The sequence below is a fragment of the Solanum tuberosum genome, unplaced genomic scaffold (assembly GCF_000226075.1).
Source record: "Solanum tuberosum cultivar DM 1-3 516 R44 unplaced genomic scaffold, SolTub_3.0 scf00156, whole genome shotgun sequence".
In the NCBI taxonomy this organism is placed as follows: Eukaryota; Viridiplantae; Streptophyta; class Magnoliopsida; order Solanales; family Solanaceae; genus Solanum; species Solanum tuberosum.
This window is the reverse complement of record NW_006239080.1, coordinates 440,013-454,626: the sequence shown is the minus strand read 5'-3', so window position 1 is coordinate 454,626 and position 14,614 is coordinate 440,013. Positions and strand designations below refer to the sequence as shown.

At 36.8% G+C, this 14,614-nt stretch overlaps 1 protein-coding gene across 3 annotated transcripts; it reads right to left on the bottom strand.

Moving 5' to 3' along the window:
- Positions 1-491: 491 nt before the first annotated feature.
- On the bottom strand, positions 492-14,399 carry LOC102605878 (uncharacterized). 3 transcript variants are annotated; one of them, XM_015311328.1, is made up of 11 exons: positions 14,264-14,399; positions 10,914-11,182; positions 10,619-10,800; positions 9,493-10,524; positions 9,330-9,407; positions 3,312-3,633; positions 3,031-3,230; positions 2,762-2,838; positions 1,436-1,537; positions 916-1,102; positions 492-826 (listed from the first exon to the last, which is right to left on the bottom strand). In XM_015311328.1, exons 2-11 carry the CDS (start codon positions 11,083-11,085, stop codon positions 737-739), a joined length of 2,442 nt encoding a protein of 813 aa, XP_015166814.1. In that variant the 5' UTR covers positions 11,086-11,182; positions 14,264-14,399; the 3' UTR covers positions 492-736. The 3 variants fall into 3 exon arrangements, with proteins under 3 accessions (XP_015166814.1, XP_006353413.1, XP_015166815.1); XM_006353351.2 differs by having other exon boundaries at positions 10,914-11,175; XM_015311329.1 differs by having other exon boundaries at positions 10,914-11,105.
- Between the last annotated feature and the right edge of the window lie 215 nt (positions 14,400-14,614).

Genomic DNA, 14,614 nt, shown 5'->3' with positions numbered 1-14,614 from the left:
AATTATAAATTAATTTAAAAACTATAAAAAAATATACTTTTAAGAAAAGAGAGTTGACCCGACAAAGCCCATAGCCCACATGCTTGTAGGCTGGGCTAACATTTTTCTAGAGCACACAAAAAATGAGCTAGCCCAGTCTGGCCCGTCAAATTTCAAAGCCTATATGGGTTGACCCCGATGGGGTGATCTCGCCCATATTGACATCTCTAATCAAATCTATTACTAGTAGATATGTGTCGGGTATGTAACAGGGTCATTCCCAGAATCATTCTGAACCCTAACAAGGCCTTGGGTTCATCATTAGGAACACTATTTTTACTTTCATCTTAACACTACGTACAAAAATAGATGTGGAGAATTCCATTTTTACATATGCAAATAAATATATTTAACTGATAAGTAACAAAAGATTAATAGTGTCCCACCACAAGGACATCTTTTCAAATATGAAAAGATCATAATATGTTCCACTAGAACCGATCGACAGCATCTTAACATAGCAAATATTGTATAACGGGATTTCAGTGAAGCGGCAAAAGCATGGAGTTTAAGACACATGAGATTGGCACCACTTGTGTACCAGTGTATATATCACTAGACACTAGTTATATATACTAACTAATCATTTACAGATCTGGATCAGCAATATGTGCAGTGAAGTCATTACCCTGTGTCATACTATATGACAATACATTACATGTATTAGCACCAAAACGTTGAGATATTCTTCCCAAACTCACAAGACGAGGGCAGAGAAGAAACATCTCTTCCCTAAAGTCTTTGAGTTAGTCATCTGCCAACCATGGCCATCTTCATAGCATTCAACCTGCCATGAATTGCAGGCAACTTATAAGGCAAAGATTGGATAAATATTCTAAACCAAGGTGGAAGTGATAAACGCTTAAAGTAATATACCGAATTTAGAATTTCCTCTTGATCGTTTACCCCGCCAATTACAAATATTTTTCCTCCTATCACAACTGCTCCAGAGTAACCCCTGGGACCGTTCATCTGCTCTCCCATCACCCATGAACCAAACCGTGGATCAAGTATCTCAACAGATGAAACCATCTTCTCTCCATCATAACCACCCAAGGAATATCTGCGAGAATAAATTTGTACGTCTGGATATAATCATCTTCAAACACAATGTACAAACATGAAATCAGGACCTTCTAAGGTCCAGTAACTACTGGTAATAGGGCAATAAAATACAAAATCAGTTAATAGTCACTGAGCTCGATCCTACCACCTTTACCCTCCCAAATATTTCTCGTACCATCCATTACCTTAAACCTGCTATAGAAAAACTTGCAAAGGACAAAGTGACTGTTCACCCATTAACAAATCATTCGAGGACCATGAAACACAGGTAAAATAGTTCAATGGTAAAATTAACATATCTAACAGAGGCTTCTAACAGAAATGGACTTACAACTTCTCATTGTAGGCAACCAAAGAGTGGCATCCCCTCCTCGTTTTCATGCATCCCACTGTAGTCCATGTATGTTCCCTCGGGTCAAATCTTTCTACAGATCTAAGTGTAGAACCAAATATCACAGTCAGAAATAAATGCACTCCAAACAGAATCTAGACAAAAGTGTCATTACTATTTATTAGGTAAAAGCACCGTATGGTCATACATCCACACCCAATAAACCATGGTATGAAGCACCCATTGAAACCAAAAGGCAAACCATATCTGACCTCTAGTAATTATCAAGAGAGCAGAGAAGAATTATCAGTTACATCTTTATTATCAAGTCAAAGGGTGGCACTGGGCCGGGCCGGGCCGGGCCAGGCCGGGTCGGTTCACTGATTATGGAACCCGGCCAGTCCGTGACCGGGTTGGGAGTACCAGGTCCACTGGTCCATATTGGGTTTGAAGTGACCCATGCGGTTCCGGGCAAGACCAGGCGGAATTTCAAAAAGATGTGATAACTGTTTAAATGGGTTCAAATTACACCACGGAAAGCAAAACCTCATATATAGTTATGTTCTAACTAAGAGCTGATAATACCATTTGGGGAAAATTGTGTGTCAAGCAGAGTATATGACTTCCCCAACATCAATGAATGCTTCACTATTTAGGTATTCACACATAACTCTTGGAATTAAGAGAAACACAATCCTAGTTTCTTTAAAGTGTATGATATTATTTATATTATATAGAAAATTGATAATCTAGATTTTATTTCGGCTTTTACTACTGATACAAATTGATAATCTAGATTTATTTCGGTTTTTACTACTGATACAACCCAGCTTACTCAATCTAAAAAGAACACAGACATACATATCTATAAATATATTACGTACTAATAGTTATATATTACGTCCCAATGCGGGTTTGACAGCTACCTGCAGCACAATGTCCCCACCGCCTGGCAGGTCAAAGAGGTGACCATGAACCATGAGTCTAGAAATGATTGGGAGAAGTACATGAAAAAAGTGAAACAAAAGATCCACCTTACTTGACCAGCTAGGAAAAACTAAACGGGATATGACCTACACAATTACACCTTCCTACATAAGATAACAGGGTTGTCATAAAACAGTTTCTAAAAGCTGGATATATAAAACACATACAAGGACTTATCCTGAAAAAAAAAGGGCACAGATGTTTCATAAAAGATATGGCACATACGAAAGTGGATATGATTTGAAGCATGCAACAAACGGCTAAATAAAATGAATTACTGGAAAATCACAGGAAGCTGAACCTTAAGGAAGACATGTTAGCAACAACACTAATTCTTACTTCGTATAAGCCTTCCCATCATAACCACCAGCAACATATATAGCACCATTAATATCTGTTGCTGCTGGAGCAAACCGCTGCAATATATGCAAAAAAAATATATTAAAAAAATACATATCAATTGAATTGAGCAAACTTCAGAATATATTGCTTCCAGCTTATCTAAGAAAAAGACGCACACTTTTCTCATTAACAGAGCAACATGCTTGGTGATACCAACTCAAATAAGTCCTGTACAACACCATAAATTGTAATTAACTGGATGATACCTTTTGCATCATTGACTGAGCAGAGATCCAATGTCCAAGGTTCAAGTCAAACATTTCTACCTCTGAAAAACATTGAACACCATTTCCACCACCAAAAGCAAAAATTTTGTCATTCAAAGAAGCTCCAGCTAAGCAGCCCTTCTTCTCATTCAATGAAGGTTGTTGACTCCATTGATTTCTCAATGGATTGTACGATTCAACTGGAAATGAGCAAGTAATGTCAACACATTTCTTTTGGAAACATACAAAAATGGGAGAAGGAACAACCTCAATTCTTATACCTGTATTGAAATACACATTATTATGCACCCCACCAAGTACAAAAAGTTCACCATTTAATTTCACTGCCACCGCATGCAATCTTGGAAAGGTCATCTGGCTAAGTGTTTCCACACGATCGTGCGAAGGAAAGTAGGAATCCAAGGATGGCATCCATAAAGAGCCATTATATCCCCCCACAATGACCACGGAATCATTAATTCCTGGAGGAAGTTGTCCTCGTGGTACGTGTACTTCCTTAACAGCCCTTGAGGCATACAACATCCCAGGTACCAATTCATTAAGCATGTTCATGAATTGTCGCAGTTCCAATTTGTAATGAACCTTTACATGTAACAAGCAAATAAACTTGATGAACTGAAAGCTCATATAATTCAAAAAACGAAAGGCACAATTTACTATAACAGGTTTAGCATTAGCTTCGAAATTTCTTACTTTTGTGTTTTGTGGCACAGAGAGGACCTCCATAACTACCTCTCAGAACTATGTGCAAACACAAAGATACAAATAGATAATTTTCGGGAGAGTTCACGACTAACGTACATAAGCATCAGGTACTTCAATACAATAGCCATAACTAGAGTACCCCGTAAAAAATTTAGGAAGCCCTTGTAATTTTTTCCAAAACAGACACTGCCTCTCCGGAAGTATATGATTTTAATGCATAATTAACATGTATTTGTTGAGCTCAAGAGTTAAACGTACCTAACACCCTATAAATTATTGCTCTTGACTCTCTATATAAAGTATCCTTGGAGAGACACAAAGCTCAATACTGCCTTCAATTCAAACTTAATATTCATGTCTCCTCCTCATCTTCAAATTAACATCCATTTTCTTAGAAGTATTGAAAATATGTCATGCAACATTAAAAGCTCTATGTAGACCACACTACTCTTCATATTAAAATGATTTTCCTATCCTATTACCGAAAAACCAAAAGGTAACATGTAGATCTATATATAACACTTGAAATATACCAAATGACACTCCATGCCTATTTTTAGGAGAACACTTTGACATGGAGACTATTAATTTTCAAGAGTTAGATTTTGCTTATTATCCATTAGGAACATGTCGAGTCATTTGTGTGTTATAGGAATGAAATAGGAAAAGTTGCATAATAAGGTGTTGAAAGTGGTGCCTCAAAACCTAGAGATTAGTTCCACTTTCTGTTGTATCAATATATAGCTTAAAAGTAGGATTAAGTTCAGATAAATAAGGCTGCAGTATTTGGCAGAATCTGATTAGTCCGTTGCTATACTTTAGGCTTTAGTAATTGGAGATAATGTTAAGCTTATTTTACTCTCTTTAGCTTTTTAAGTTATGAATTCATGTATTTATATTGCAGTCATTATTTCAATACAAAAAGGCAACTTAACCTTGTTATCTTTTCATTTCTTTCTTAGTCAATATCTGTTATTCTCCTACATATTGTATCAGAGCATTGCCATCTTGAGGGACCCGTGAGAAGAGAGTGAACCATATAAACCTTTCTTTGAACTACTATCTTAAATAGTTTATAGAAAATGAATTGTGAAACAAGCTTCTTAACTCCACCACTCTTCAATGGTGAGAATTATCAAGATTGGGCAATTAGAATGACGGTTCATCTTGAAGCACTGGATCTCTGGGAAGTAGTTGAAGAGGATTATGAAGTAACTCCACTCGGTGATAATCCAACAATGAATCAGATGAAACATCACAAGGAGATTAAGATAAGTAAAGCCAAAGCTAAGGCTGGCCTTTTCTCTGCAGTATCCCCTTCAATTCTTACCAGAATTATGCAAATGAAGTCTGCCGCAGAAATTTGGGAGTATCTCAAAAAAGAATACCAAGGAAATGAAAGAGTGCAGAATATGCAAGTGATGAATCTGATTTGAGAATTTGAAATGAAGAGAAAGAAAGAATCAGAAACTATAAAAGACTATGCAGACCAACTACTCGCCTTGGCCAACAAGGTGAGCTTGTTTGGTAAGGATTTCGCTGATGAAAGAATTGTTCAAAAGATTCTTGTTACACTTCCTGAGAAATATGAAGCCACAATTTCTTCTTCAGAGAATTCTAAAGATCTGTCAAGTGTTACCGTGGCAGAACTTGTTAAAGCTTTGCAGGCATTGGAGCAAAGGAGATTAATGAGGAAAGAAGGTTCTGTTGAAAATGCTTTTCAAGCTAATTCACAGAACAACGAGTCAAACAAAGGAGGGAAAAAGAACAAAAAGCAGAGGCCAAGCAATAATTACAACAATCAGGGAGGAAGTCAGCCTCCCTGCCATCATTGTAAAAAGACAAATCACTCTCAACAGAAGTGTTGGTGGAGACCAGATGTCAAATGCAACAAATGTGGTCAATTACGCCATGTGGAGAGGGTATGCAAGTCACAACCGCAACAAGAAGAAGCTAGGGTTGCTGTAAATCAATATCAAGAAGAGCAATTGTTTGTAGCAACTTGTTTTGCTAGCAAAAGCGCTTCTGAAAGTTGGTTAGTTGATAGTGGATGCACAAATCATATGACCAACGACCAAGAACTCTTTAAAAGATCTAGATAGATCTTTATTTCCAAAGTGAAAATTGGAAATGGAGAATATCTCGATGCGAGAGGAAGAGGAACTGTTGCAATTGAAAGCCTTACAGGTTTGAAACTTATAGTTGATGTTCTTTTTGTTCCTGATCTTGATCAAAACCTCTTAAGTGTTGGACAGCTACTTGAAAATGGTTTGAAAGTGTTGTTTGAAGAAAAAACATGTGTCATCAAAGATGCTAATAATAAAGAGATGTTCAAGGTCAAGATGAGAGGAAAAAGTTTTTCCTTGAACCTATTGGACGAGGAGCAAGAAGCAGTTATGCAGTTGGAAAATAACTCAGAACTATGGCACAACAGACTCGTACATTTCATCATGATGCTATACTCTTCATGAAAGAAAATCAACCAGCAGAAGGTCTTCCAAGCCTTGAGAAGAACCTGCCTGCTTGTGAAGCTTGTCAGTATGGGAAGCAAACAAGGTTGCCTTTTCAGAATTCATCATGAAGGGCAAAGCAGAAGCTGCAACTTATTCACACGGATGTAGGCAGACCTCAGAAAACACCATCTTTAAAGGGTAGTAAGTACTATATTGCCTTTATTGATGATTGTACCAGATATTGTTGGATTTACTTTTGAATTATAAATCTGAGGTCGTTGATGTATTCTGGAAATACAAGGCTTTTGTGGAAAATCAGAGTGGTTGCTGAATAATGAAAAATTCAGCAAGTTTTGTAATGAAGCAGGAATTGAGCTTCAGCTAACAACACCCTATACTCCCCAACAAAATGGAAAGAAAAAATAGGACGCTAATGGAGATGACAAAGTGTTTGCTCCATGAGAAAGGACTGCCAAAGAAATTTTGGGTTGAAGCTGCAAATACTACAGTATTTCTGCTAAACAGATTGCCAACTAAGGCCTTGCAAAAGAAGACACCATTTGAGGCTTGGTTGGTTACAAACCTTTGCTAACAATCTGAAAATATTTGGTTGTCTTTGTTTTTCTTATGTACCTCAGGTGAAAAGAGATAAGTTGGATAAGAAGGCTGAACCTGGAATTTTTGTAGGATACAGCAGTCTCTCAAAAGCTTATAGGATCTATCAACCTCAAAATGACAAAATCATTGTTAGCAGGGATGTCAAGTTCGTGGAAAATGACACCTGGAGCTGGCAAGATGATGAAAAGCAAAAAAATCTAGAATTTCTAGATGAAGATGTTGATGATGTACCTGTTAGAGGCACAAGAACACTTTTCTGATATATATCAAAGGTGTAATGTTGCAATTTTAGAACCAGAAGGATATATGGAGGCTGCTAAAGATGAAAAATGGAGATATGCAATGCAGGAGGAGCTCAAAATGATAGAAAAGAACAACACATGGGAGCTGGTTGACAGACCATCGCACAAGAAGGCTATTGGAGTCAAGTGGGTTTTTAGAACCAAGCTAAATCCTGATGGTTCCATAAACAAGTACAAGGCCAGGCTGGTTGCAAAAGGGTACGCACAAATGTTTGGAGTAGATTTTTCAAAAACTTTTGCTCCTATCGCCCGTTTAGATACGATAAGAATGTTGTTAGCTTTAGCAGCTCAACGGGGATGGAAGATACACCAGCTTGATGTGAAATCAGCTTTCCTAAATGGCTACCTTGAAGAAGAAATCTTTGTAGAACAACCTGAAGGTTTTTCTATCAAAGGCAAAGAAGACAAAGTGTACCTTCTAAATAAGGCATTGTATGGCTTAAAACAAGCTCCTAGAGCTTGGTATAGCAGAATTGATGCTATCTTCTGAGCCTAGGCTTTACAAAAAATCTCAGCGAGTCTACACTCTATATTAGAAAAGAAGATTCTGATTTAACCATTGTTTCTTTGTATGTAGATGACTTGCTAGTTACAGGTAGCAATTTGAACTTGATCAATTTGTTCAAGGCTGAAATGATGGAAGTTTTTGAGATGACAGACCTTGGTGAAATGTTCTACTTTCTTGGCATGGAAATTCAGAAAAAAGGACATGAGGTCTTCATATGCCAGCAGATATGCTAAAGAAATTCTCATAAAGTTCAAAATGGAAGTATGCAAGTCTACAACAACTCCTATGAATCAAAAGGAGAAGTTTTGCAAAGATGATGGAGCTGAAAAGGTTGATGAAGGACTTTATAGGAGCCTGTATGGTTGCCTAATGTACTTGACTGCAATGAGATCAGATATTCTTTATGTTGTGAGTTTACTTTCAAGATCTATGCATTGTGCTAGCGAAATTCATTTTCAAGCAGCTAAACGTGTGATTAGATATGTTAAAGGTGCTGCAAATTTTGGCATAATGTTCAAAAAAGTCAGACTTTCAGTTTCTTGGATTTTCTGATAGTGATTGGGCTGGTAGCTCAGATGATATGAGAAGCACCTCAGGTTACTGTTTTAATCTTGGTTCTGGAATGTTCTTTTGGTGTTCAAAGAAGCAAGATATTGTGGTTCAATCTACAGCTGAAGCAGAGTACATTGCAGCTGCATCAGCTGTGAATCAAGCACTTTGGATTCGGAAGCTACTGACAGATTTTGTACATGGAGCAAAAGAAGAGCACTGAAATCTTTGCTGATAATCAAGCTGCAATTTCAATTGCAAATAATCCTGTTTCACATGGAAAGACAACATTTCAAGATCAAGTATTATCTCTTGAGGGAGGTGCAAGAATGGAGACATAGACTTGGTGCACTGCAAAACTGATTTTCGGACTGCTGATATTTTAACTAAGGCCCTACCTAGAGCAAGATTTGAATTTCTCAGAAAAAGACTTGGGATTGCTGCTCTTGAGTCAAGGAGGAGTGTTGAAAGTGGTGCCTCTGGAGATTAGTTCCACTTTCTGCTGTATCAATATACAGCTCAAAAGTAGGATTAAGTTCAGATAAATAAAGAATCTGATTAGTCAATTGCTATATTTTAGGCTTGAGTTATTGGAGATAATGTTAGCTTATTTTACTCCTTTTATTTAGCTTTTTAAGTTATGAATTCATGTATTTATATTGCAGTCATTATTTCAATAAAAGAAAACTTAACCTTGTTTCTCCTCTTTTCTTTCTTAGTAAACATCTGTTATTCTCCTGTTAAAAACCTACTCCTTTTATTTAGCTTTTTAAGTTATGAATTCATGTATTTATATTGCAGTCATTATTTCAATACAAAAATGCAACTTTACCTTGTTATCTTTTCTTTTCTTTTCTTTCTTAGTCAATATCTGTTATTCTCCTACAGAAGGGTAAAAGATCACCACTGGAAACAATTTCCAGTTCACTAAAAGAGATCAACTCTACTGCATATCTTAGGCTTACTAAGTAATGAATTACGATCCAAATGAATTATTCAATCACTAAAGAGAAAGGAGCAGATCCCCAATCAAAAGATTTCATAGCTGAAGTCAAAGGTGCAAAAAGGACTCTAGACAAGCTAGTTGAGCATAAAATGAACCGCCAATATAAAAAATATTAGATCGGACAGAATAGAACATACCAGCTCTTGCTCCAGAATCATCATTTTCCGGTCTTGTTCCATCTTAGATCTCTTCAATCCCTCCACTTCTCCCATTAACTTCAAAGATAACTTACCATGATCTATTAGTAGCAGCAAAAGGGAGGAAAGTAACCAGACTGGTAAAAAGGGCAATTTAATTCACCTTAGCTACAAGGGCTAAAGGATCAGAAGGGTTCACTTGTTTGAGCATCCCCAGCACTTCAGAATTTCTATCTTCAGAACCAATGTTATTAGCAAAAGATGTTTGAGAAATATCTCTTTGACCTTCCTCCTGTAAGCCCATTAAACTTGTTGGTCCATCATCCGGCACTTCCACATTATCATTGTCCATAGAAGATTCTGCATGCTGACTTCCTCCGCAGGATGACTGCCATTCAATATTCAGTTCATTTAGCTTCTGAAGATTCAACTCAGAAACAGTGAGCTCAGAATGTTCACTCTCCTGTCCCGTGTATTGCCTTTTAGACAACTTGCTCTGCTGACTGGAGGGGATTGATTGATTCTGCATCGAACAACTGACAAAGCTTGATATTGATTCAACACGTTCTTCATGTTCCACTAAGCCCCAAGCCTGATACATTTGTCCATCTTTGTCAACAGAAAATGGAAGGCATGATTCCCAATCCATTCTACCTTTATCTGGGAATGGTGAACTAGGACGTGAAGATGAATTCAGCATTGGATCTGTCTTGTCCATGTTAGAAGTTGGATCCATCTTATCCATATCAGAAGCTGATGATTTGAACAATGAACTCCACAACTTCTGTGAATTAGCCATGGGTTCGATTACTGATGTGGATGCACTAGTGCTTCTTAGCACAGAGGCATGTGACTTCTCATAATTTAGGTTCCCAGTGGTATCAGTATTCACCAATCTTGGAGTATCTGCCCAACCATCATGATCTAAGTGCTCCCAGTCTTCTATTTTACCAACTGCATCTATTGGCCCAGTCGTTGGTGAACTTTTGAAAGGATGGTTCAACTTAGATGGAATTTGCAGGCTAATGACATCATTAAAGGCTGGCAAAGATGAAAACAAGTCGACCAATCTTTTGGTTTGGCTTCGATCCAGCTCAAACCAAAACAACTTTGGTGCAAAATAGTTGTCACCAATGATTGAGATAAACTGATCTTCAGTCAAGGGATGGTACAACTTCCGCACTCGGATCCTTACCTTTACAAGAAAGAAACCACATTAGGGTGAGTAACTTGGAATTGCTAACAGTAACAACCCCGTACACCAAAACATGTATGATCAATTCTTGTACCTGTGCTGCATATGGTGTACTCTCTGTTCCATCAGACGTCCACGCATACGGATTGATATTCAGCTGCCCAGGGCTAGCAGCCTCAAAGATGCCATGGAGCTTTCGATCACTATAGTTGAATAGGAATAGAGTTAAGCCAATGTTGATATTCTTCACATATGAGAAATGAGGAGCTGGTAAACCTATTCAACAAGATCAAGAGAAAAATAAAGGTCCATGTTATCTAACTGTTGTGCAATCTTCACCCGATAAAATAGCACTGAAACAAAAGTCTGATCTGAAATTGAAGACTAACCAAATAACTGTTTGAACATGCATTCCTTATATGTCAAATGCTTGCATCCAAAAATTACTGATCCAAGGTCGGCCTTTCTCAGATTCCTAGCCGATGTACTACCATTAACTGTCGACGTGTATTCGCTTTTCTCCTTTAGCCCCACTGTTGTCGTCTTTCTCCCAGCCCCCATTATTTTGTGGGATAAATGGCCTGCCAGTCGAGGACCAATGATGTTGGAAGTCTTGATTGTAAGAGTTGGTAATCACAATTCTCGTCGAACCTGCACACTATGAATGTCTATGATCAGTAACAGTCAGTACTCAATAACCACCAGAAAAAGGCTAAGATCATACACGAGATTTGTTTCTGCCTCTACCACTAACGCTTGTCTTTTCAAGAATTAACTAAAAAATATTGATGAGCAGAATTAATTAAGATTGATGGCAGTGTCAAATCCACATGTATCAGCGAAGATAAGTATGTTAAAGAATTTCCATGCTATCAGGGAGGATGGAATACCAGGTTCAAGTAGCTTTTATGAGCATTAACAATGTTAAAGCATGACATGCAGAACATTTAGGGATGAAACAACAAATACATATTTCTTATGAGCACAAAAGGTAGCCTTCCTGTTAAGGCCATCTGAAAGAATTACAAGTTCACCAACAGTGGAATTGAACTATGACTGCATCAAAGTGTTTTTTGTGTGTGTGATAAGGTGATTGCATCAACTTGTTGTGATAGCAGTTAGGAACCTTTGTGTAAGGACAGCTTCATAAATGTTAGCTATGCTTTGAAGTAGAAGATTAAAACAAGTAACATCAATAGTAACTAAAGTCAAGGTTCTATTACTGTACTTCTGGGTGTTTTAATGACCAAAATGAGTAAACAAAGATGTCCAGATAGTGAAAAAGAATTCTCAATCTAGGCATAAGTTGGACATGTCCTATCTTGAGATCACAAATTGAGAGGAAGAAGTAACCATAAGTGCGTCATATGAACAAACAAAGAAAGGACAAAGTAATAAACAGAAACATTTTGTACGTAAAGCTAATAGGGGGGAGAATGGGAGAATATGCAAGTACAACCCATGGTTGTTACCAAGGAAAAGATATAATAGGATGATAAAATCCTCAGCTGAATTATTTCAATTATTGATCACAGATTTATTGCTAGAGAATTTGGAACCTATCTATATAATTACTTGCTTCTTATTGGTTCCCTGCCCCCTATCAATGTGAATGGATTTTCAGACTAAACCCAAGACCGTTTTCTCTTCCTCAGTGGCCAAGTTGAAGTGCTCAACGTCGGCCTACCATTTCTTTTATGCTATGCTGCCCTTACCTTGTTCAAGAGAAAGTGTGGACTTTCTTTTAGCTACCGGCCCAAACAAAAAAGATTAGCCTCTTGATTGATGATTGATTGGATCGAAGTACGAAGGGGGTGATTGAAGTCTGAGCATGGTACCAATGATAAACCATGGAAGCTCACAAGCAAGCTAAGGAAGAAGCCTCCATTAAAAGGATGAATTCAAGAATGACTGATGCTTAAAATATAGATTTCTATCTTAATATCGCAAACATGGAGTTGAACAAAATGTAGCAGTGTTTGACATATCACGATATGTATGTAAAGCATGAATTATCACTTTCATGTTTATTCAAAGCTATTTTAGGTACACTCTTGTACAAGGCAACCAAAGGCCGTGATTTAACCATTGCAAAAGATTAAATTACAGTTCAAGACTATGCTGATTTTGCTGGTCTCTAAAGAATTTCCATGCGGTTAAACAACAGGGAGTTTCTAGACTTTAAAGAAGGGAGTATTACTTACACAAACCACAGCAAGTTGGTTATTAATCATTAATGCAAAGGAAAATACAACAAGTAGTGAAATACCATAGAGGAAGGAATCTAACTAAGTACAACTTTCATCAACACAGAAGCTTACAGGTCACAGCATCAAAAACAACAACCAATGGAGAACTTCTTAGAAATCTTGAGCAGCTTTAGAGAAATTGAACAATGGACAATGTGCTACAGGCACCAACTTAACTCAGTAATAAAAAGGTAATAAAGGATAAGGTAGTAGGCCAGATTCTATATTCTACAACTACAAGTAATCCAGATAAGCATATGGAGTTATATCGCTAAGAGTTTTTAAGCTTTCCAGGAGTACTTAATATTTTGCAATTATAGCAGGTTGTATTAATCTTAAGCAAAATGATGACATTCTAAGAATCAAATATGTTGCCGAATTGTGAAATATGGTAAATAGCCCAAAGTTTTTTTTTGGTTTCCAACTTCTGAATTGATGAAGCATTCTCAAAATAAGTCTCTTTGCCAGTCTTGATTTTCTAAACATGTACAGAAGGCAACTTCATTTGAGCAGTGATGATGACTTTGAATGTAATGATATAACAAGCAATCTACTTCAGTTGTAAATGAAACACCATGTGCAACTCCTCTGGAGTTTAGTGCATTACTCCTTTGCTTGACAAATTTAAAATAGTTTCAGAAGATTTGAAGAAAAAAAAAACAAACTTCTTTCTAAGACTAAAATTTCTAACCTCAAACAACCCATACCAACTTCACAAGACACCTATGGAAACAAAACGTAGCTAAAGATACGGCATTAATGTCCAGCTCTGTACCTTGATACAGCAGCACAGCATTGTTAGTAAAATTCTATACATAAACAAGTACTGAAACATAAGAAAAACCTAAATCCATGACAGCAAAAGTTCTGAAATCAAGTAAATACAACTGTATCAAACAAAATATAAACAACCCAGGCAAAACCCAGCGTTACTCAACTACCTAAATATTTACATTTGCATCATACCTTGCAATCACAAAATACGAAAAATGTATGTTGCAGCAGAAATAACTCCTCCTACTAGAGCACAACCAGTCGTTTTACAAACAGAAACTAAAAACACCCATTCTTAACCATTTCAAAGCCAAAATTGAAAGTAAAATCGGGAATCGAATTACAATCTAACAGCCATGGATGCATCCTGCAGGTAATTTAGTGTCGTTACCAAAAATAGGTCACATTAAAATATGATTCGCTTCTACGAACAGTAGTGAAACCTAGGAAATAACAGTGTAAAGATACTCCAACACAAAATGAGAAGAAACATAGTGTTAAAAAACACTCTTCACTTCAACGAACACTACAGTACTGAAAAGTGAAAATACATTAGCACTTCAACAACATGCTTCATATCATATATAGTAAAAAACAGCAGATTTTTCGAAGACGATCACGTCTTAAGCATCAATATTTGTGGAAACATCCACATAATTGTTCAATAAAAGGCAGAAACGGTGATCATTAAGCATCAAACTGAAGAAAAAAACCACCTTTGCACGTTTCAAGTGAGAATGGAAGAGGCGAGAGACCTTCCGCACAATGGTGTGAAGTGACTATATAAAGAAAAATCACACTAATAAGCTTTTACAAATTATAATGTATATTTATTAATGTTCTACAAATTTCAAAAAAGAAAAGCAGAGTGAAGAAGAGACACCGAGAGCCCAGAAGTTAATTTTAATTAAAAGAAAAGATATAAAATTATATTTGGCACTTTTGTTTTTTTTTTTTTTTTTCCGTTTCATCTTTTATTAATCCCTCTATGTTTACAATTTTTGGGGCAATTATTAAATTGTTCAAAGCTTACCACGGATGTTTGAAGTTTTTCCATATTTATCATT